Source organism: Dermacentor albipictus, chromosome 7, assembly GCF_038994185.2.
Source record: "Dermacentor albipictus isolate Rhodes 1998 colony chromosome 7, USDA_Dalb.pri_finalv2, whole genome shotgun sequence".
NCBI classification, from domain to species: Eukaryota; Metazoa; Arthropoda; class Arachnida; order Ixodida; family Ixodidae; genus Dermacentor; species Dermacentor albipictus.
Genome location: NC_091827.1, coordinates 94030695 through 94052407, shown reverse-complemented (window position 1 = coordinate 94052407; position 21713 = coordinate 94030695). Strand labels below are relative to the sequence as shown.

The 21713-nt window shown below is 48.5% G+C and overlaps 2 protein-coding genes and 1 long non-coding RNA gene across 3 annotated transcripts in view; 1 reads left to right on the top strand and 2 right to left on the bottom strand.

Moving 5' to 3' along the window:
• The window catches only part of LOC139047541 (angiomotin-like), a 33750-nt gene extending 17455 nt beyond the window's left edge, over positions 1-16295 (top strand). The window contains exons 4-6 of the mRNA XM_070521367.1: positions 3346-3708; positions 13163-13556; positions 16068-16295. Coding sequence (XP_070377468.1) covers positions 3346-3708; positions 13163-13556; positions 16068-16212 — 902 coding nt within the window. The 3' untranslated portion in view covers positions 16213-16295. The remainder of the gene's footprint in view (positions 1-3345; positions 3709-13162; positions 13557-16067) is intronic.
• LOC139047540 (uncharacterized) lies at positions 8609-10974 on the bottom strand. The gene is made up of 2 exons (XR_011507201.1): positions 9913-10974; positions 8609-8737 (listed from the first exon to the last, which is right to left on the bottom strand). It is a non-coding gene; the product is annotated as an uncharacterized lncRNA (long non-coding RNA).
• An 860-nt stretch (positions 16296-17155) lies between the features above and the next one.
• LOC139047539 (globin-like) lies at positions 17156-19354 on the bottom strand. Its single transcript, XM_070521366.1, has 2 exons — positions 18766-19354; positions 17156-17706 (listed from the first exon to the last, which is right to left on the bottom strand). Exons 1-2 carry the CDS (start codon positions 19273-19275, stop codon positions 17389-17391), a joined length of 828 nt encoding a protein of 275 aa, XP_070377467.1. The 5' UTR covers positions 19276-19354; the 3' UTR covers positions 17156-17388.
• Positions 19355-21713: the final 2359 nt, after the last annotated feature.

The window sequence follows — 21713 nt, the reverse complement described above, 5'->3', positions numbered from 1 at the left end:
CCGCGGCGGCCGCATATCGACGGGGACAAAATGCAACAAACGCCCGTGTGCTGTGCATTGTGGGCACGTTAAAGAACCCCTGGCGGTCAAAATGAATCCGTAGGGCCCTCACTATGTCGTGCTTCATAATCGCATGGCGTTTTTTGCGCGTAAAATCTGCAGAACCTAATTTTCATGTTTAACCTTCACACCCGTAGTAGACGTCCATAAGTGGCGTGGCTGCTTGTGCCTCACAGGTGGGCGAGAAACGAGCGAGCGCCTTTATCAAACCGCGATGTCGGTGATCCATGTTCACCCGACGATGAGGAGCCATAGAACTAAGGGCGTGGCAGTCGCGCTCTTGGGCTGTTCAGTGTCGCTTTTTTGTGTGAAATTGCGTCAACTTTTTGCGTTTCTGGAAACGGTTATGAGCTCCTCCAATGGCGCGCTTCAAATCTTCCTTTTTAATAAATCGCGTGGCTCTATTGGCTAAAGAAAGTGTAGTTTGTATATTTACTTGTCTAATTAATATATTAAGAGACATTCGAATTTATGACTCCATGGTAACAGCAATCAAGGGGAAGTCATTTAATTCTCACATTTTTCCTAGTTTTAAAGAATTTCGAACGCATTTAGTGAAAGGTCTGCTATCATGCTGCCTTGCGTTATGTTTTCTTCCTTCCCGTCCCATTTGTGCAATTTGATGCGCAACACCCAGTCACAGCCACCACTCAGCGGCTCTGGGAAGCACCAGTCTTTCAAATGTAACTAATAATCGTGACATGGTGCGCTGAAGCCGAAAAAAAAGAAAAAATACAAATGCCTGCGATACTGCACCAGCTGATGCGACCCGCAAGAACGTGAGGTGACAGCGCGGTGCGCGGTGACGGCCGGCGCCAGCATAGCCGTAAAGTTGGGCATACTTTTTCTCTTTCTTTCTTTAAAGGATGATGGTTCCAGCGCGCAAGATCACATTTTGCGCAATAGAGGAGGCAACAGCACATGATAACGAACGCCAACTCTGCAGTGACCGATGAAAAGAAACACAGACGCACTCACACAGTCACGCACACATGCGCAAACTGTCTGGTCGAAGCGCTTTCTTAGCGTGTTACGTGCAGATACCTATACTGACCGGCATGCGCGTGATTTTGCACGTTTACTGAAACACGCTCCTAGGCGCGTGTAAAAGTGTCACGAAGCCTGCGCTGACTGATAGCGTTCTCACAAAATTTGGTAGCACGCAGAGGACGCCCATCTATTGCAGTGCAGTTGACGACCACGAAACAGCGCTGCGAGTGTTCTGCGCAGCATGCACTGCTGGCGTTAGACCGACCACGCGTATATACGGGCTGTTCCAGCTAACTTTAGCCAGATTTTGAAGATATGCGGATGCCACGTGACGTGATGACAGAACCAATGTGATGTTGTTTGCCGTCGCTTGGAGATGCCCAAAATAATCTTTTTTTCTAAAATTAAACTATGGGGTTTTACGTGCCAAAGCCACTTTCTGATTATGAGGCACGCCGTAGTGGAGGGCTCCGGAAATTTCGACCACCTGGGGTTCTTTAATGTGCACCTAAATCTAAGCACACGGGTGTTTTCGCCCCCATCGAAATGCGGCCGCCGTGGCCGGGATTCGATCCCGCAACCTCGTGCTCCGCAGTCTAACACCATAGCCACTGAGCAACCACGGCGGGTAATCTTTTTTTTCATTCCACCTCATTAGATAATTAGTCTTAATTCATTTATCAACTTCTCAAGTATTATAGTTAGATGAAAAGCGTCAATGAGACAATTGTAGAGTGACATCAAAAACTCCCGATACAGCTTTGTGTAGGGCAATACGTACGACATAAAAGTGTTTTTCCGAGCGTGAAGGAAGCCCGCAAATGCACGCAAAGTTGCCGCGCAACTGGATGCTCGAGGCGTTTTTCGTCTATTCGCGGGCTTGCAAATCTTATGTTGAAAAAGAAGGAAATAAAGTCAAGCCATCAATCGATCAATTACGACTACTTTTCTAATTAGGTGAAATGAAGAAAATAATTTGAGCATCTCCGAGAGACGGCAAGCAATATTATATATATATATATATATGTCTTAGTTGAATGAGCCAGCGCAAGATACGGGTCACTTCAGATCGCTGGAGGTGGTTTTCGTCCTACAGTGGACATAGGTGTGTAGATGGCGCAATCATAAAGCCCGAGCCCTTCGCATTCCTTCCTAACCGAAATGCGGCCGCCGCAACCGGGATCAAACTCGCCATGTGCATTTACGTGGGCGTGCGTGCATGCGTATGTATGAGCTAGAGTGCACGTGTTTGTGTGTTTGTGTTTGTGTGCGTGCGTGCGTGTGTGTGTGTGTGTGTGCGTGTGTGTGTGCGTGTGTGTGTGTGTGTGTGTTTGTGTGTGTGTGTGTGTGTGTGTGTGTGCACTCGTGCGAGCGTCTGTCTACCTGTATTGGGCGTGTGTACGCATGTATACATATGTGTGCATGTATAGCCGCGTTGTCATGAGCTCCGTTTAAATAGATACAATGCGCTAGGAAGTTGAAGTGATGCGACGTGACGTGCCAGTTGTCGCATTCATGTAAACGCGGCTACTGATTCAATGGCTAGATGGCGTCTTGCTACTACCTCCGAAGTTCACGTCTCAATACCCAGCCACTTCCTCCGCATTTGCAAAAAAAAAAGAAGGAAGGCAATAAAGCGCCCGTGTGCTTAAATGTTGGTGCGCTATAAAGGTTCTCCATATTATTTCCGAGTATACCCCACACGGCGTACCTCGTACATGAGCATGTGTTGGTGGGCTAGTTGGTTAAACATGATTACAACGACGGCGCCGAACAAAACAACACACGAAGAAGGGGAACATGAGACAACACGTAGGCGCACTAACAACTGAGTGTTTTATTTCTTGACATAGTAATATATAGCTGCTGTCAAGGATCAAAACAACAAAAAATAAACAGGGCAGTCATCTGCATCGCACAAGGAAGCGAAGATACAGAATGTATCTTCGCTTCCTTGTGCTATACAGAATGTTATTCCTTCGTTATACAGAATGTTATTCTGTATCTTCGCTTCCTTGTGCGATGCAGATGACTGCCCTGTTTATTTCTTGTTGTTTTGATCCTTGACAGCAGCTATATATTACTATGTCAAGAAATAAAACACTCAGTTGTTAGTGCGCCTACGTGTTGTCTCGTGTTCCCCTTCTTCGTGTGTTGTTTTGTTCGGCGCCGTCGTTGTAATCGTACCTCGTACAGCCATTCGTCGCTTTGGTTCGTGAGGCCCAGTAATCTGATCTGATTACGAGTGCAGTGCAGGTGTCAATTTCCCACACTGTGGTCGCCATGCTGTTCCAGAAGCGCTCTCCACAAACGCGCCGGTGGCAGCAGCAACTGCGGCCCGAGATGGAGTCACCGATAACCCACCGGTGTCGTTCGGGGCCGCAGGTCCTGCGGTCACCCCTTGTCCCACTGGAGTGCAAGGCGCCAACGTCGCCTCAGGCGCCAATGTGGGAACCGCCTACGGAGCTCCGCAGTTCGACTTCGCGCCCCCGTGTCATGCCGCTGTCGGAACAGGAAATGCCCACCGCCTCGCCGCCCAAGCACCCCCCGTCGTTGCAGCGGCGAGACCAGTAGTCCAGGGGCACCCTACGGTGCCCGCCGCTGCCTCTGCACGCAAGCCTGCGGTTCATCGCGGGAAACACCGCTCCACGGCTGTCGGTAAATGGCTGGCTGCGCCTCGCCTTCCGGTTGCAGACGTCATCGTCGTCATCATCATCGTCATCATCAACCCGATTACGCCCACTGCACGGAAAAGGCCTCTCCCATATTTCTCCAACTACCCCGGTCATGTACTAATTATGGCCATGTTGTCTCTGCAAACTTCTTAATCTCATTTGACCACCTTCTGCCGCCCCCTGCTACGCTTCCCTTCCCTTGGAATCCAGTCCGTAACCCTTAATGACCACCCATTATCTTCCCTCCTCATTACATGTCCTGCCCATGCCTATTTCTTTTTCTTGATTTCAACTAACATGTCGTTTACCCGCGTTTGTTGCCTCACCCAATCTGCTCTTTTCTTATCCCCTAACGTTACACCCATCATTCTTCTTTCCATAGCTCGTTGCGTTGTCCTCAATTTCAGCAGAGCCCTTTTCGTAAGCCTCCAGGTTTCTGCCCCATATGTGAGTACCAGGGGCGTAGCCAGGGGGGGGGGGGGGGGCTTATGGGGCTTGAGCCCCCCCCCGAAATGTTTTCGTGCTGTCATGCGCCGCCGACCAAAACAACTCCCGGCACCGGAAATCATGCTCGATTTTGTCTAGAATGTCCTGAATTCATGCTCGAAAAGACATTTTAGCGCGAACATAGGCAAATCGGGCTGGATTTCGCGGAAACGCCCATGCATCGGGAGTCATACCGTAACGCAAGGAGCCCCACCAAGCACAAAATTTCAAGGGCGTTTTGATGGCGAGCGAGCTCGTCTCGGCATCTCGTGGAGGCCGCGGAGTCTACCGAGCGCTTGGACTTCAATTCCGAAACTTTGTGGGTACAAAGTTCTCATAACATTTTGATGCGAAAGGCGCGTTGACATTTCCAAAGTCGTGCTTTAGATTTTCGATTCCGGAATTTTGCGGGTTTAATGCTGTTGTAAACATTTGACGCCAAAGGTGCATCGACCTTTTTAAAGTCGTACATCGGGCCAAACAACGAGACAAGCCAAATCAACATACTATCAGACAAGATGACAAAGCACGCAGCGAGGTCCGATGAGACAAAGCGTTGTGGTGGTTCATTTGTGCCATCAGGTCACAGAAAAGAATATGAATTTTTTTCACCTGCGCCAAAGCATCCATGTCAAAACACTAAAGCCACCATTGTAACTAAGTTCTTATTTATTTTTCTACCTAGACTTTTATTCGCGAGGATACATTAAGCCTCTTTCTCATCTTTCTTTTTTGTTCTCGTAACCCGCGGGCTGCCAATCCAGCCAGAGCGCATGCGTTTTTCTCGTGCTGCATCGACAACCGCGCGGCGCACTTGGATGCGCGTTCATTTTTCTCTGGCCTACTGCCTTTTCACCTGGCAGAGTTTTGGACGCTTTCTGGCTAGCAGACGAGAAAAAGAAACAATGCATAGTCGCTCGCCGCCAGCATTGCGGGGACTCGACGGATTGCAACGCGTTCGCTTGTGTGCGCAAGGGAGAAAAGCGGGGAGGAAGCGCACCACCTTCTGTCGCACGCGATACATTTTGGGAGTGGAGGGAGGGGGGGTGCTCTGATCTCTGAATCTGTGGTTGCGCAAGCTGTTTATTTGCCTTGTTTGACGCATCATATATAGTGACTTTTTCTTAGGTACGTAGATTTATTGGAGACTTATACGTATATTTAAACATCTTGTTGCGAGGTTTTCTGTATATGCGCAGTGAACTTTGTTTCCAGTGCCGATTTTTGCCCTGTATCACGCTGTGTCTTCACATATGTATATTCCATTGTATCTTCGCATTTATAATGTACGAAGGCGAGTCAAATGAAAGTGAGACGACCCGGCCCGCGCAATAATGGTTCGGTTCATTATTTTCGAGGCATGCGCGTAGCACATACGCATCTCATTTACAAGTGACATGCAGAGGTGAGGTTAAATGTTCTTTAATGTTCTCATACACTGGGTTGAACAGGGTTACGTGACACTGGACACTCCAAAAGTTGAACAGCTTGGTGTCGTGAGGTTTTTGACAAATGCAGATGTTTCCCAAAAAGAAATTATTCGCCATATGCCTGCTGTATGCGTTGAACATTGCGTTTCATTGGCCACTGTGAAGCATTGTAGCAAAGTGTTCAAAGAAGGACATGAAAGTTACAAAGACGATCCATGGCCGGGCCAAAGCCACCGTGCAATCATCCCCAACACAATTGAAAAGGCCGTGGTTGCTCAGTGGCTATGGTGTTGGGCTGCTGAGCACGAGGTCGTGGGATCGAATCCCGGTCATGGCGGCTGCATTTCGATGGAGGCGAAAACACCCGCGTACTTAGATTTAAGTGCACGTCAAAGAACCCAGGATGAGGGTGACGACATTTTGTCTGCAATTGTGACCGAGAATGACTCATGGTGCCGCTACTACTAGCCTGAAACACTACGGCAAAGCTTACAGTGGAAGCATCTGAATTCACCACTCCTAAGGAAAACAAAGGCCGTCATTTCTGCCGGAAAAGTGTTGACTTCTTTTTAGATCGTTAGGGGCCATCATTGATCGAATTTTCTAAACCTGGGGAGACTCTAAATCGTTTCAGATATTGTGAAAGGTCGGATCGGCTGCGTGTCGCAATCAAGAACAAACGACGTGGAAAATTGAGCATTGGGAACATGTTGCTTCACAACATTGCCCGTTCCTACGTCGCTGATGTGGTTAATAAGAAACTGGCAAAGTTCAAGTGGGAAACGTTGCAACATTCCTCATGCAGCCCAGACCTGTTTCCGTGCGTCTTCCACATTTGGTAAAACTTGAAAAAACTGCTCAAGGGAACCAGATTCGTGTCGGAAGATGACGTGTAGTCATTTACAGATTTTTGAGGCAGCAACCCAAGGAGTTTTATCAGACGGGAATTACGCGACTCGTTAGTAGGACAAGTGTCTAAATACTCACGGTGACTACTTTTAATTAAAGTACCCCGTTTATCATATATTCGCATTGGCTCACTTTCATTTGACTCGCCCTCGTATATTTTGCAGAACTCCTGCTTTTATACATGTGCTCTCTGTTGCGACTATAATTTCGGAGCAATTGCTCGCAATACACGAGCGGTGACAGCTGCTTCTGCGAAATATATTCTAACAAAGGACAGCGTCATTGAGATTTTTCCCCTGGTCATTGCATGCATATGTACGAAAATGTAAACAAGGTTGTTGAATGATATATATATATATATATATATATATATATATATATATATATATATATATATATATATATATATATATATATATATATATATATATATATATATATCGATCCCTCGACTAATTCTGTAAGGAGGAGGCCGAGCGGCAAAGTGAGCCCCCCCCGAACGAAATTTCTGGCTACGCCACTGGTGAGTACTGGTAACACACAGCTGTTATACACTTTCCTTTTGAGGGATAGTGGCAACCTGCTGTTCATGATCTGAGAATGCCTGCCAAACGCACCCCAGCCCATTGTTATTCTTCGGATTATTTCATTCTCGTGATCCGGATCCGCGGTCACTACCTGCCCTAAGTAGATGTATTCCCTTACCACTTCCAGTGCCTCACTACCTATCGTAAACTGCTGTTCTCTTCTGAGACTGTTAAACATTAGTTTAGTTTTCTGCAGATTGATTTTGAGACCCATCCTTCTGCTTTGCCTCTCCATGTCCGTGAGCATGCATTGCAATTGGTCCCCTGAGTTACTAAGCAAAGCAATATAATCAGCGAATCGCAAGCTATTAAGGTATTTTCTATTAACTCTCAGCCCCAATTCTTCCCAATCCAGGTCTCTTAATACCTCCTGTAAACACGCTGTGAATAGCATTGGAGAGATCGCATCTGCCTGCCTGACGTCATTCTTTGTTGGGATTTTGTTGCTTTCTTTATGGAGGACTGCGGTGGCTGTGAAGCCGCTATAGATATCTTTCAGTATTTTTACATACGGCTCGTCTACACCCTGATTCCGTAATGCGTCCATGACTGCTGAGGTTTTGACTGAATCAAACGCTTTCTCGTAATCAATGAAAGCTATATATAAGGGCTGGTTATATTCCGCACATTTCTCTATCACCTGAATGATAGTCTAAATATGGTATAGTTGCAGACGTGGTCAGTTTTAATTCTATGAACAGAAGAATGCTTAATCCAAAACCTCGTGTTGCAAAACTTAGGAAAGAGGTGCAGTTTCTGTAAAGAATCTGCAATACAGGCTGGTCGCCCAACTTTTCTCGAACACGAAAGTGTTTTGTGCCAAGCTCCGCCGAAAATTACACGTGCGCGTACGTCACGCGATCATCATCCCGCAAATGCGCAAGATGGTGATAGTTTGCTGTTTTTAGGCTACTTAATCGTTAGGAATTTAGGCATATAAAGGTGAAAAATGTTTGATTTATTAAAGAAATTGTGCTCTAGATCACGTATATTTGTCTACATGAGGACTTTTCGGTGTTATTTGTTTCATCACTGAGTAATATCGTAGACAAAATGACGGGCAACCTGAACTTATATTAGGGTAGTAAAGATGGTAGCGCTTGGAAGTGTCTGATTCGTACTCGGTGGGGCCATAGAGAAAGGAATACAACAAGAGGGGACACTCCCATAGAGCCCAGCGGCCGAATTGACTGCAGCGCACCAAGCCGTCGATGTTAAAACCTGAAGCACACTTCCGGTTTCGGTTTTGTGCGCGCGCGTTTTGAATTCTAGCTGGTGCGCGCCACGCCGGCTCCGTTCTTTTTTTTTTGCTTTTGCAGCAAATATTTATTTGCATATTTATTTTTTTATTTAATAAATATTTATGTGCAAATTATTTTATAAAGTAAAATTGATCGCCAACGATCTTCACAAGCCTCCATTGAATATGTGCCACGTGCAATTTCATAAAGACGCAAGACACCTTGTGAAATGTGGAAAAATTAACGTTTATTTTATTCTTTGTAAATGCTCGTCGCGGGCTTTCTGTGCATTCATCCAGCGTTGTGGCGCCAGGTAAGCAGCAGTAGTTTCCGCAGGAAGCTCCACCAGACGACGTGAGCTGAAAAAAATTACAAGCGTTATTTTGGTATTAACATCTAAGAATAATGCCTGTAGAGGCGAAGCGGGCGAAAGTGGTGAGTGGGTGGCATTACAAACAAAAGCAGTTCGTATTTACACACACGGCGTAGAAAATACCCGACTCATCCCAAGCAATACCGTACATACCACAAACACATTCTAATTCCAAACATTCCCCTCTTCCCAATACTTATTTCCTGCACTTTAATGGCACGAATGCGCGGGCAATGGCGCGTTTCGCGAGCTTGGCTACAACCGACGCGATAGTACGCTACGAATACACAGAGGTGGCCACAACACAGGCTCTCAACCAGAGCATGCTGGACGCTCGCAGAATTCCTTCTACTCGCACTCAAGACAAAATGTGTGGGTGCCGTTCAGAAGACAGAATTTCGAGTTACTAGTTCCTGGCGTTTGAGCTTCTTGGCTTATCACTTCTGCGTTCTGAAAGGCGCAAGCAACGCACTCCCGTGTTATCACTCTTGACGATTGCTCGTCGCGTTTTCGACAAGCGTGGGTACCGAAAGAAGGCTTAAATTGTTGCGGGGACATAAAAATTGCGACAAATTTGTCGGAGTAAGATTCAGTACGCGCCAAACTAACTGTCACCACGACCGAGCTGCTTTTCGCTGCGTCACAACAGCCGCGGCGAGCGGGCCTCATAACATAAAAGTGTCGAAAATAATTTTCAACAATGTTTAGCGTCAGAGAAAGAACAGCGCCATGAACTTCTCAGTGCATTAAAGCGCGAAACCGCGCACTACGGCCGAGCTGATTTTCGCTAACCGAGTCACAGCGCCAGGCGCACCCACTGTGCTCGACAGGTGGCCCAAAAAGTAATGAAACTAGTTTCAATAATGTTGGCAGTCAGAGAAAGCGCCAAAACTTCTCGCAGTAAAATTCAGTACACGCGAAACTGCGTCACAGCACCCTGTGCGACTAACATGCCCAAAAACTACCGAAATTAGTTAAAACAATATTGGGGCTTACAGGAAGCGTCGCAAACATCTCCCAGTGCGATTCTTTAATTCAAATTAACTGCTCCACGACGGCCACGCTGTTTTTCGTTAACTGCGTCACAAGACTAGCCTAGTTGCCGGGCAGTAAGCCTAATTGCTTGAAGTGCGTCGCAGACTGTCGAACAAAGTTTCTCACCTTGCAGTAGTCCAATAGTGCAGTGCTGCCTTGTCGAAGTTCCGAATGAACGCAATAATTCGCCGGGAGGCCACCAAACCAGGCTAAATCCCAAAATAGAAAAACAGTCAGACAGGTGACCAAACAGGCCAACACTCAGATGCGCGGCCGGTCGCTCTCGCTTCGGCGGTGAGTCTGACGAATGACGTAAACATTTGGCTCGTCATTCGCCAGTTCGCCTGTCGCTAGGCAACGAAAGTAAGCCGCAAAGTTTAACTTAATTTATACGCAGATATTTTTAATTTTTCCGGGAAAGAATAAAAAAAATAAAACAATTTCTCTTAATCTCATTTCACATTCTTCTTTTTCTCGATGCTCGCGACCCCAATTCGTCGATGTTAAAAGTATAGCGTGACGTGTTTCCTGTTTCCAATTTTCGCCGAGTGTCCGCTCTTGTTCGATCCCTTTCTCTATGGTGGGGCTCTATAGGCGACGACGTACCTGGCGCTTTCCTGGCTCTTTTTCGAATGTGTTCCCCGAGAACCGTCACCTCTTTTGTGGCGCCTCGGCGGCTCGCCTTTGAGCATGTGTATGTGGCTCTTGCATTGCCCAGGGGGCGCTGCGCAAATTGTGCTAAAAAGCGCCTTCTGTCCTGAACTGGGTAGTACCAAGCTCGGTAGTCTGCTTCGGAAAGCACGTTTACAATATGGACCCGCCACTTTCGGTTTTGTTGTGCCACGGCTTGGAGAGAATATCGGGCGCCGAAGATTTTTTTCAGGGGTGGCACGCTGCGTAAAGGCAATAAATTATGCAACGCCGAATACGTGTACGCCGTTCAAGAAATAAGCGGTGAAGTTTTAGCGCGGTGTCAATCGCAAGTGAAGCGAGTTGCGTACGAAGTTGAACTTCAGGTAAGGTTTGCACGCTGCTAGATTCAGGCGCACAAACGCGAGGAAATGTTTGCTATCAATGAATTCACAGCAGCGATAAGCAAATATCATGTGTACGGAACTGCTCGAGCGCACGGCGGGCCTCCTGCATTCTTTGTTGACTGCATGCTGCTACTTATGCCTGCACTGTAGTAGCGGCCAATTGTCCCTTTAGCAACTGATAAATAACTAATGCAATGCATATGAGCTCGCAGTAACGTACGTGCGAATCGCGCTGCAGCGTGAGTTCGTGCGCTGCTCGCTTGATGTACCTTTTAATGACAGCGCTCGAACATCGATGTGCTGCAATCAATACTACCTTGCTGTGCTGCCTCAACGTGCTGGCTTGAGGTCAAGGATGAGCACATTTAACTCTCTAACCTGTGCTGCTCGTAGTGGGGTAGTGAATTGTCGCCGAATCAGCCCGACCATTTGTGATCATTTGCACACACCTAGTTACTTCACCACTTCGCATCGGTCGAATTGTTAGTTGTCGCTGTGGCCGGGTCTCGAGTCGTGAATCACCAGCCATGCCTGCTGCTATATTGGTCTGCTGTCGGGACTGTAGGTGCAACAGACCAAACTTTATAACGCAGATAATCGCGCAAGGTTCAAGACAGGCGACGCAGTCAGCATGGGCGCGAAGTTTCGCTTACCCGGCGCGACAAACTGCAGTTATCCAGCGCGCCCGACGCTCCGCTTCGTGAGGCCTTGAAGGAAAACGGTAGAATCTGATGTTGGGATCCAGGCCATCTTGTTCATGGCAGCCGACGGCGCAGAAGTAACGACGGTGACGCTTTTTCTAGGTTGAGCTAGGTCTCTCCGGATCCGCGTCGCCGATTCCTTCTGCTTACAGCGTTACGTCTCACGGAGAGTCCGTTTTCGTTAAACTATAGGCTGCGGCTAGCTCGCAGCGTGGTCGGCGTGGTCTGTGAGAAGTGACGAGCCTTTTCGCACTCGCAACATGGCAGAACAAAGTGCGAATCGACTCAAAGCTCGGGCTAGAAACGTGCTTCGCCACGGCCAGGGCTCAATACTGCACAAGCCGGTACTACCCAGATAACGTTTCGCGCACCGCCACCAGGCGCTGCTACTATACCTCAAACTCCAGCGCAAGACGCCCAAGGGCGTACGTGCGCGATGCCGCCGAAGCTCTAACCATGCAGTTTCGCCACCTATGACGCCTGGTAGCCTCTGTGGTGCTTCACCCTTCGAGCGAAACTGTAGTTAATAATATACTGTGCGCGTTTGTGGACTCGGTATTTGTAAGTGTGCAACGAAGCTGCCATTGCGCCTTAGAATACACGTTTCGCTTTCGTGTTTGGACCAATTTCTGTGAAAGAGGGATCAACCATTTTCTTTTTTTTCTCTTGTCTTCTCTCTTTAGCGATATCTTAACCTGGGCTGATCAGGTTAAGCAATGTCAAAGATCTCTTAAATTGAACTCGATGTACCTGTATTCCCTCTGCCGACTTCCTTATTGCATTTTTCTTTTGTCTTTGGGAGCGCGACATACTTTTCTCGCAGAACGAAGGCAACAAGAGCAATCACTAATGCCCTACGTGATTGTAGTAGTGCAGAATGCTGGGAAACTCTGTAGATTTGTCATATCTTTTTTCACCTAATACCTCATCTACACTGAATGGTAGCTATTTGCTTGACCTTCAGAACATAAGCGTTTCGTCCCCCTTTAGTGACCAAATCAAGTATATTTAATCTCTTCTAGGACAACTGTGTCTATTTGGCGACATGCCATCGAGGTTGAGCAAATTTTTCAATACAAACGTGTGGCATGAGCCCATTCAGGCATAAATTCGAATCGACATTACTAGCTGCAGCGCCGATATATCTTCTAGTTGTCATAAAATACCAGATAGTTTAACTTCCAAATCGGACGCGCAGACAAAGAACGTGCGAGAATAAAGCGACATCATCATCATCATTAGCAGAACACTCCAGCACAGCCTCGTCGCCTGTAGATGTTAGCTGTCTGTGTCACTAGGATGTAAACGATGCACGATGCTTGTCAATGGAAGAATGTTGGTGAGCGATGTCTGGGCACAGGGAAGCGTACGTCACATATCTGAATACTTTTAAGGCTCCTATGCCTCTCGTGTCACTGGCGCAAAACCATTCTAGGGGATTGGTCAATAACGGGTGCACATATACCCGGTGGCCCAAGTCGCTGTCTACGTGGCGAGAGAGGCGAAGCCATCAACCGTAAAAAGTGGATAACAAGCAACAAAAAAAAAGATTCGCCGTAAAGGTCAACGCCATATATTCTATATCTGCTTGACGAAAAGAAAGCTGCCATTTGCAGCGTAACCTGTCCGCGAATCTAGTCTCAGGTCGCGCTTCCGCGAAGGAACCTGCCCCTGTCTCCAGTCGCCGCAAGGCAGCTCGAAAGCGCGAGACTGACAGCGGCGACGCCACGACGGGTGGCAGCTCGGCTTCGTCCAGCGTCAGCTCCTCGCCTTCCCAGGAAGTCACGGAGGCCAGTTCCCGCGAAGAGGAGCAGTACGGGTGGGTCGGGAAGAAGGACCTGCTGAAAATGATGCGCACTTGCAACCTGCCGCAGCCACCTCCCGAGTGCGGGTCCCGTAGAAGGCGACTGGTCACATCCCTCATGGGAGTCGCGGCCCTGGTGGGAGCCCTGGCGATGACTGCGGGCCTCCTGGCCGTTCTCAAGGACAGCTGGCAGCACGGGTTCACCCAGACCGGCGTCGACGGAGAAGCGTGAGCGAAGGAGCCATCGTGACAAAACCAGACTGTACTCCGTTTCATGCATATAGCAAGCAACGCTACAAGGCTATGGAGAGTTCTCGCACCGCTCGCATTTGCGACCGGAAAGATTGTCTCGTGTACTATATATATATATATATATATATATATATATATATATATATACATATATATATATATATGCGTCCTGCAATTCTATGCACCGTTAACTACCGTACTTCCATGTAGCAATATAGGATGTATTTTATTTATTACATGCAATCCGTCGCAAATTGGTACCTTTGCAGCCACAGAGTGAGCATAGTGTCACGTTGCTCCGACTAGCGGCCACAGCGTGCCGCTTGCGCTCACGCCCAAAGCATAGTAAGTCCTATACTAAACGCATTAATGTGCCCAAAAAATACGCGATTTGACGTTACCGTACGTCCCGGAGGTCTAGTTGCCGCACATGAAGTAACTATTCCGTAGAAAGCGTCGCAGATCGAAAATAGCGGCACTGCGAAAGGCGCTTAATCAGTTCTTATAATCTCTTTAGCGGCATGAAACGGAGACCGATACCAAGGGGACGTATTCTTGTGTTACCTTCTTATTTCTGAAGGACGCAATGCAGAGCTAAGACGTAGACGCTGAGAAAGAGACACACAGGCCCATGTCACATGCGCTACTAACAAGTTCCTGATTCCAAAGACAGCAAAATACACACGTATATAATAGTTTCTTCCCAATGCGCATTAGCACATGCGCCAAAGTGTTCTAGGCGATATAACGCACGGGCAAGCGAGGCAAGTGCAGAGATGCTGAAGTATACGAAGGTGCTGCCGCATGAACGATAAATGCTTAGTAGGATTCAGGACCTCGCCGCGCACTCTTGCTCGCGAGCACCTTATACAGCAGGTGCTTGCATAGCGCGTCGCCCTTCTTGAGTGAAGTGTTCAACATGTGATCCAAACCCGTCGGTGCAGCTTAGCGGCTGTGGAGTTGCGTTGCTCAGCACGAGGTCGCGGGTTCGATTTCCGACCGAAGCAGCCGCATCTCTATTTATGGGGACGAAATGCAAGAGTGCTCGTGTAATGCGCGTTTGGTGCCCGGGTAAAGAACCCCAAGGTGGTCGCCAACATTAACCCGCAGTTCACCCATACTACGGCTTGCATGCCTCCCAACCATAGCGTGCTTTTGGAACGTAAAACCCCCTAGATTAATTTAATATCCAGCAGGTATGCGTCTCGTGAACAGGGTATCCGGAATTCATAATACTTCCTTACACAGGGCGTCTTTTTTTTTTTTTGGCTGTGCGAAATTATTTAAAGATTGCCTATGGCAGATAGCACGATTCCAATTCTTGGCCTAAATTACTCGATGAGGCAGCCATTACTTCTGCAAGAAATCAAATATGGCAAATAAATAATCAGCGTAATTACGCTAATTAACACGTTAATGACTTAAAACACATAGTTCAATGTACGAATTATAGCCGCTAAATTCGCACGGCGTGTCCACTTTGAACGAATTCCCTGGACAGCACCAGTTCCGAGATATTAATTTTCAGTGTGCTGCGAAATGCACTGCTGTTCCAGTTACTTTTTTTTTGCTTTACTGCATAAAACAGCGGTTTCGTTAAATGCAACTGGAACGCCGATGCGCTTAGTCGGACACATCGAAAATTAATACAGGGTTAATTAGCGTAATTACTTTGATTATTCAGTTGAACATTTTGATTTCTCGCAGAAGTAATGACCGCCTCATCGAGTAATTTAGTTCAAGGATTTGAATTGTGCTAACTGCCACGGGCAATCTTTAAAAATTTTGGTGCCGCTAAAAAAAATACACACATACACTTTATACAACAGATGGCTGCAGCATGTTCTGGTTTCTGCGGCCCGTCCTGGCGCTCTTTTGTTTGCTCTCCTTAGGGTTGTGACAGCTGCGCTGAGTGCAGCTGTCACAACGTCACTCAAGCCATTGGAACAGATGTTCACCTACCGCGATATCCATGCATGACGATTCCACGGAGGCAGCATGTTTTCCGAAACCGGTTGGCTACAGAGTGTACGGCATATTCGTAAACTAAGTGGAGCTGAAGGACGCGTAGCCTTATTATTGGGACTTCCATAATGCACCAACCGCCAGGCATCGCTCGCTGGCTCATCTTCCTCGGGCCTCTAGACCAACGCCGTCTGCTATTCTACGAGGAGGGGGGGAGGGGGGGGGAAGCATTCGCGTTGTGCTCTCCCGGCGCCATTACGGCTGAATACAGCAAATGCGAGCCATAGTCCGTGGCGTCCGAGGTCATACCGAAGGCTAGACATACGTCCTCTTGTGGGGGTTTGTGTGTGACATAATTAAGGTATGTACTTACATCAAAGGAAAAAAGAAATTGCGCAAGACGATGCAAGTTTATTGCGCTGCGCAGGGAAACGAATACGGATCATTTACGTGGGAAGTGGTTTTCGGGATGGCTGCGACGGATTTCGTTACACGCGTTTCCGTATCTTTCTCTACTTCCAGGAATGCAAACTCGACCAACGGAGAGCCGCAATCTAGGCGTGGCTTGCTGGAAGGCGTCGCGGACCACGGCGTCCAAGAATACGAATTGATGCCTAACGAATATGGTCCGTTGCCGCGCTCGCAAATGGGGCCCGACGATTTTTAGGCGTTAATATTGTATTCGATTTCTAGCGGTAGATTTTTTTAGATGTCGAAGAAGAAAAAAATAAAGAAAAAGGCTGCAGGGCGCGCTACTCGTATTGCTTTCTAAAGTAAGGAAGATAATATGAATTGTTCGTTGAATACAGACTGTATGCATCTCGTGGAATAAAAAGAATCTATTCAAGACTTGGCTTGAACTGTGGGGAATGTTACCGGAATAGGTACAGTATATTGTGTCGGAACGACAGTGCATAAAATGGCCATTGCGAGATGCCTCTCTCTCTCTCTCTCTCTCTCTTTCGCTCACAGACACACACACACACAAAACACACGTACCGGAGAGATATGCGTGTGACTCACGACAGCAGCGACACCAACAGATTTTAAATTGAGTTGTGGGATTTTACAAGTCCGAACCACGATCTTATTTTGACGAAGGTCGTATTCTGGAGGACTCCGCATGAATTGTGACGACCTGGGGTACTTTAAAGGCACACTAAAGCCAAATACTAAGTCGACGTGGACTGTTTAAATACCATTCCAGAAACCTCGCAACGCCTGTTTCGTGCCAAAAAAAGACTGCTTACGAGAAAATCGTATCTGGGGGAGCCGAATACCTTTTTCGAATGTCAATTTCCCACCACTCAACCGAGGGAGTGATGACGTTGCATACGCCATCGCCGCTCTTTGCTGCCGTTGGTGAGTAAAACGGCGCCCGACAGACGACGGCACCGAGCCAAGACAGAGCGGCGGATTCGCCGCTGCAGCTTCTTTTTGGTCAAGCGCCGTAGACCGTTCGGGCATCCCGCGACATTACACGGAAGTTGAATTCTCAGCTACTTCGAGTTTGGGAGAGTTTGATTCATTCGGGGCGTAAAACGTCCCGTTCCCGAAGTAGCGTTTCGTTTGCCAACTAGACCATTGTCAATTTATTTTTTTCACTGTACAAACATATCGCATAATTTTCCCTTTCGCAGCCTTTGTACATTCATCGTAGCAAAATGCGTGCATAAAAGTAGCAATAAAACGGTGTTTTCAATCAAGCTCTTTATCAAATTACTGCGCTTAGGACGCGCATATCGAAACAGTATAGAGACGTGCTTCCATAGGGAAGGAATGGGCAAAGCGGGTCCCGTGCAAACGCGACGTCTTCAAAATGGCGCCAAGCCAAAGCGCGCGCTCATTTTGGTGGCTTGCTGCGCTTCTTGATCCCACTCCTCCAGATCGGCTTGCGGTCTGAGCGGGCCCCCTTTATGACGCTCTGTATAGCCAGTGGGCTCGTGGTTTTCTGGGCCGCGGGATTGACCGCCTGCACGGGGCTCGCCAGGGCGGAGGCCTTGGCCGATGACAGCTGGTCAGGCGACAAAGTCCCCTGCTCGTGGGGCGGAGACGTAGCTCCCGGGGCCGCCCTCGCAGCCTTGGCTTCCTCGGCCTCCTTGGCAGCCTGGGCAGCCTTGGCAGCCTCGAAGAAGACGTGTTTTGTGATCGTGCTCAGTGTCTGCGACCAGCAGCGATGCATAGAAACATTGCATAAGTACCGCGAGGCGGACGACTTGTTGCAATTTGTGGTTTTCACGCACCTCCTCGCGCGGCTGCTTCGGTCGCCGACTTCTCCAATTTTCAGTTGCCGACTGCTTCACTTCTTATTCTGCTTGTACATTCGGGAACCTATACCCAGAGGCACATTCCCATTCTGAGTGATTGGCCGAGAATGTTTACGTACGTTAACCACTCGTTCATGCACAGTTGCGCACACCCAGTGTCCCGAGCTGTCCATTCGGACACATACCGAAATTGCGCCCACCCAGTGGTTGAAGTTTTCTGTTCGGGCGTATATCGCGCTGCACAGTTCCGGTGGCACGTTCCCGGTGACCCAAGTTTGATGTGAAATAAATATTCTGCCTCCTACAGTTGCTAGAATTTAGAATTCTCTGCGAAATACAACAAAATTCATTCCACTCGGTGCTACAGTTTCTTTTCATAAAACCACTTGAACATTTTACGTGCATTATTGCGATTGGCATTCTTTGGGAACTTCGCGCATATGCAAGGGACTGTTTGTGCAACCATTTTCCCGCCAACTTGGATTACTGGGTAACTCATGGTCTAATAAGTACAACATCGGGGCTGCTGTGCTTAACGAACAGGGTTTAAAGCCAACCGTCGAACCAACATGTGCCGCCTTGTACGTGCACTGTGTATGTGGCACTCTTCAACGGCAAAAAAAAAAAGTCATTAAACATTTATCCGGTGCGGAATACACGGCGGCGCCACCAGATGGCGCAGCGTGCTAAGCGCGAGAGAGGAACCCGGCTGCATACACGCCTCGTACGCTACACGTTTCTGCGGCAGCAATACGGTGTGTCGCTTCAGTTGCTTGAATGCGAATCGCAATAACTGAAACGTTCGTCGTCAGATGAGTTATACGGGTATTTCTTTAATCGGAAAATCTGAGTTGGCCCTGAGCTAGCGCTTCATCCTTAGTATTTGTCTTTAATGTCTCTTTAACGCTTTGCCGGCCTGCAGAGGGCGCACGTGCTAAGCGACGAATGCTCGCCTCAAAGGACTTCTCCCAGGCGGTGGCAGCGGCGGGCGTCATGGCCGACTTGTTGCTCTCGATAATCTCGCCCAACGTGGCGGAGTAGAAGTCCTCAAAGTATTCCGCGAGCACCCCCTTCCGCTGGGCGTGGTCGGTCGCGTTCTTGTGCACCAACTCGGACAGGGCGTCGTTGTCGTCCACGGAGTCGACCACGGCACTCAGCTGGCGGCCAACCACGGCGGCGAACGCCCAGAACTTGGCGTCGTCGCGCAGGAGGCGCAAATCGCGACCGTGGAAGCTGGTGAACAGTGCCTGATGCTCCGGGTGCCGGGTGAACATGGCCAGCAGCACCAGGCTGCCGAAGTCCGGGTTCTTCTGGCAGAACTTGTGCCAGGTGTCGCGCAGCAGCGCCTTTTCGCGCTTAGTAATGCCCGTGCGCTTGTCCAGAACGCCCTTGCGGGAGTAGTTGTCTATGGCTGGCTTGACCTCGAACGCTCTTTGTTGCTCACCTGTAGGCCCGCGGCACATATGCCCACAATGGGGGACTGCCCGAGAAAGATCGGCGGTTGCGAGAAACAGACTACTTCGTTGCTTGCTTCTCGCTCGTCTTCACTTCTTCTTTCTCGTTGGCTGGGTGATTTGTTTGCCTCCATGAAAGCTGATGAGGAATTTTAATAGGGTAAGATGAAAAGTAAAGTAACGTACCGTTTTAATGATTGGAAATGTGAAATTCCATACAGTGAAATGGTTCTAAGTTTTCGTTAAGGGCGCTAAACAATGGCATAAGAAAAGATGATCCACCGACCTATCGTTAGCCACAAGGAGGAGGTAGCCAGGACGTCGGGAAGAGCTGGTTTCTGTTCCCAAGTGATTATCGTCGCCCACATACAGCGGATTGTCCGAAAAGTAGGGCGTTTTAGAATTATTTTAATCAACTTCATAAAAAAGCGTTCGCTGGCCTACGTACGCTAAACCCAAGTGCTTGCGGAGCATTGCGGTGCGTGTGATTTGAACACATTTAGTTTAATGTAGAGAAGCACAAGCCTAGAGAAAACGATAGCTGACAAACGCCGTCTGGCACCTCATGTCCTGGCACCTCAAGCTATTAGGCAACAAATCGACGAAATGCTGCACGACCACATCATCCGGCCATCGAAAAGCCAGCGGGTATCTCCTGTAGTCTTGGTGAAAAAAAGGACGGAACCCTACGTTTCTGCGTCGATTATTCTCGACTGAGCAAGATCACGAAGAAGAACGTATACCCCCTCTAACGAATAAACGACGCATTGGATTGGCTTTGCAACGCTAAGTGCTTCTCGTCGATGGATCTCATGTTTGGCTACTATCAAATAGAAGTCGACGAGAGAGATCACGAAAAGACCGCCTTCGTGACGCCAGACGGCCTTTGAGTTCAATGTTATGCCATTTGGAATGTGCTCGGCGCCTGCAACGTTCCAGCGCGTGAAAGACATTGTTTTAGCAGGATTGAAGTGGCAGACCGGTCTTGTTTACTTGGATGATGTCGTCGTCTTCGTCGAAAATTTCCACGATCACCTTAGGCGGCTTGCGACAGTACTTGAGGCCATCAACTCATAAGCGCTCACTCTGAAGCCGGAGAAGTGCCGCTTCGCTTACGATGAGCTTCTATTTCTAGGCCACGTCATCAGCAAATCTGGCGTCCGCCCCGACCCGCAGAAGACAGCTGCCATCGCAAAGTTCCCGCAGCCCATCGACAAGAAGGCTGTGCGTAGATTCCTTGGCATGTGTGCCTACTACAGACGCTTTGTCAACGACTTTTCACGCATCGTGGAGCCGCTAATGCATCTAACCAAATCTGATGTCGAGTTCAAGTGGGAAACGTCGCAGGCCGATGCATTTCAAGAACTCAAACGACGCATGAATACGCCACCGGTACTTGCGCCCTTCGACGAGGATGCCGATACCGAAACCACATTGACGCCAGTAGCCTAGGCCTCGGTGCCATCCTAGTCCAGAGGAAAGAAGGACTTGAAAGGGTGATATCGTATGCTAGCCGGTCGCTGTCAAAAGCGGAAAGCAACTATTCTACGACTGAAAAGGAATGCCTCGCCATCATTTGGGCTACAGCTAAATTCCGCCCTTACCTCTATGGCAGGCCATTCAAAGTCGTCAGTGACCATCACGCATTGTGTTGGCTAGCTAACTTAAAGGACCCTTCAGGACGGGTGGCTCGGTGAAGCATCAGACTGCAAGAATATAACACCACTACAATCTACAAGTCCGGACAAAAGCACTCCCACGTCCATTGCCTATCACGCGCCCCCATTGACTCGCCGCCACAAGACGACTAAAATGACGAGCCTTCCTTGGAATAATAAGCGTGGAAGACTTGGTTGAACAGCAACGAGCACAACGGGAACTAAAAGAACTCGTCTAGTATTTAGAAGAGAAGAGAATATTTAAGCCCGAATTATCGTCATTCACGCTTCAAAACAACCTACTCGTAAAGAACTTCCCACCTGTCCGCGTCAACTACCTTCTTGTTGCTCTGTCAACGCTGCATCCAGAAGTACTGCACGCCCTACATGACGATCCGACCATTGGGCACCTCGGATTCTACCGGACGCTATCAAGGGTACAGGAAAGGTATTACTGACCGTGCCTGACCGCCGACGTCGCCCATTACGTCAAGACATGCCGAGACTGTGCGCGACGCAAGACACCACCGACAAGGACAGCGGGATTACTGCAGCCGATCAAGCCTCCTTGCCGACCTTTTCAGCAGGTCGGGATGGATTTGTTCGGACCGTTTTCGACGTCAACATCCGGAAATAAATGGATTGTCTCGGCGACGGACTACCTCACCCGCTTCGCTGAAACTAAAGCTCTGCCGAAAGGTAACGCAGCCGAGGTGGCGAAATTTTTCGTCGAGAACATCCTGCTGTGATATAGTGCCCCAGAAGCCCTCATCACCAACAGAGGAACGA

Coding starts and splice junctions, on each gene's coding strand:
- LOC139047539 (XM_070521366.1), bottom strand. CDS start 19,275: ATGTGCCGCGGGCCTACAGGTGAGCAACAAAGAGCGTTCGAGGTCAAG. Junction 17,707..18,765: donor CCTGGGAGAAGTCCTTTGAG/GCGAGCATTCGT, acceptor TGCTGGTCGCAG/ACACTGAGCACGATCACAAA.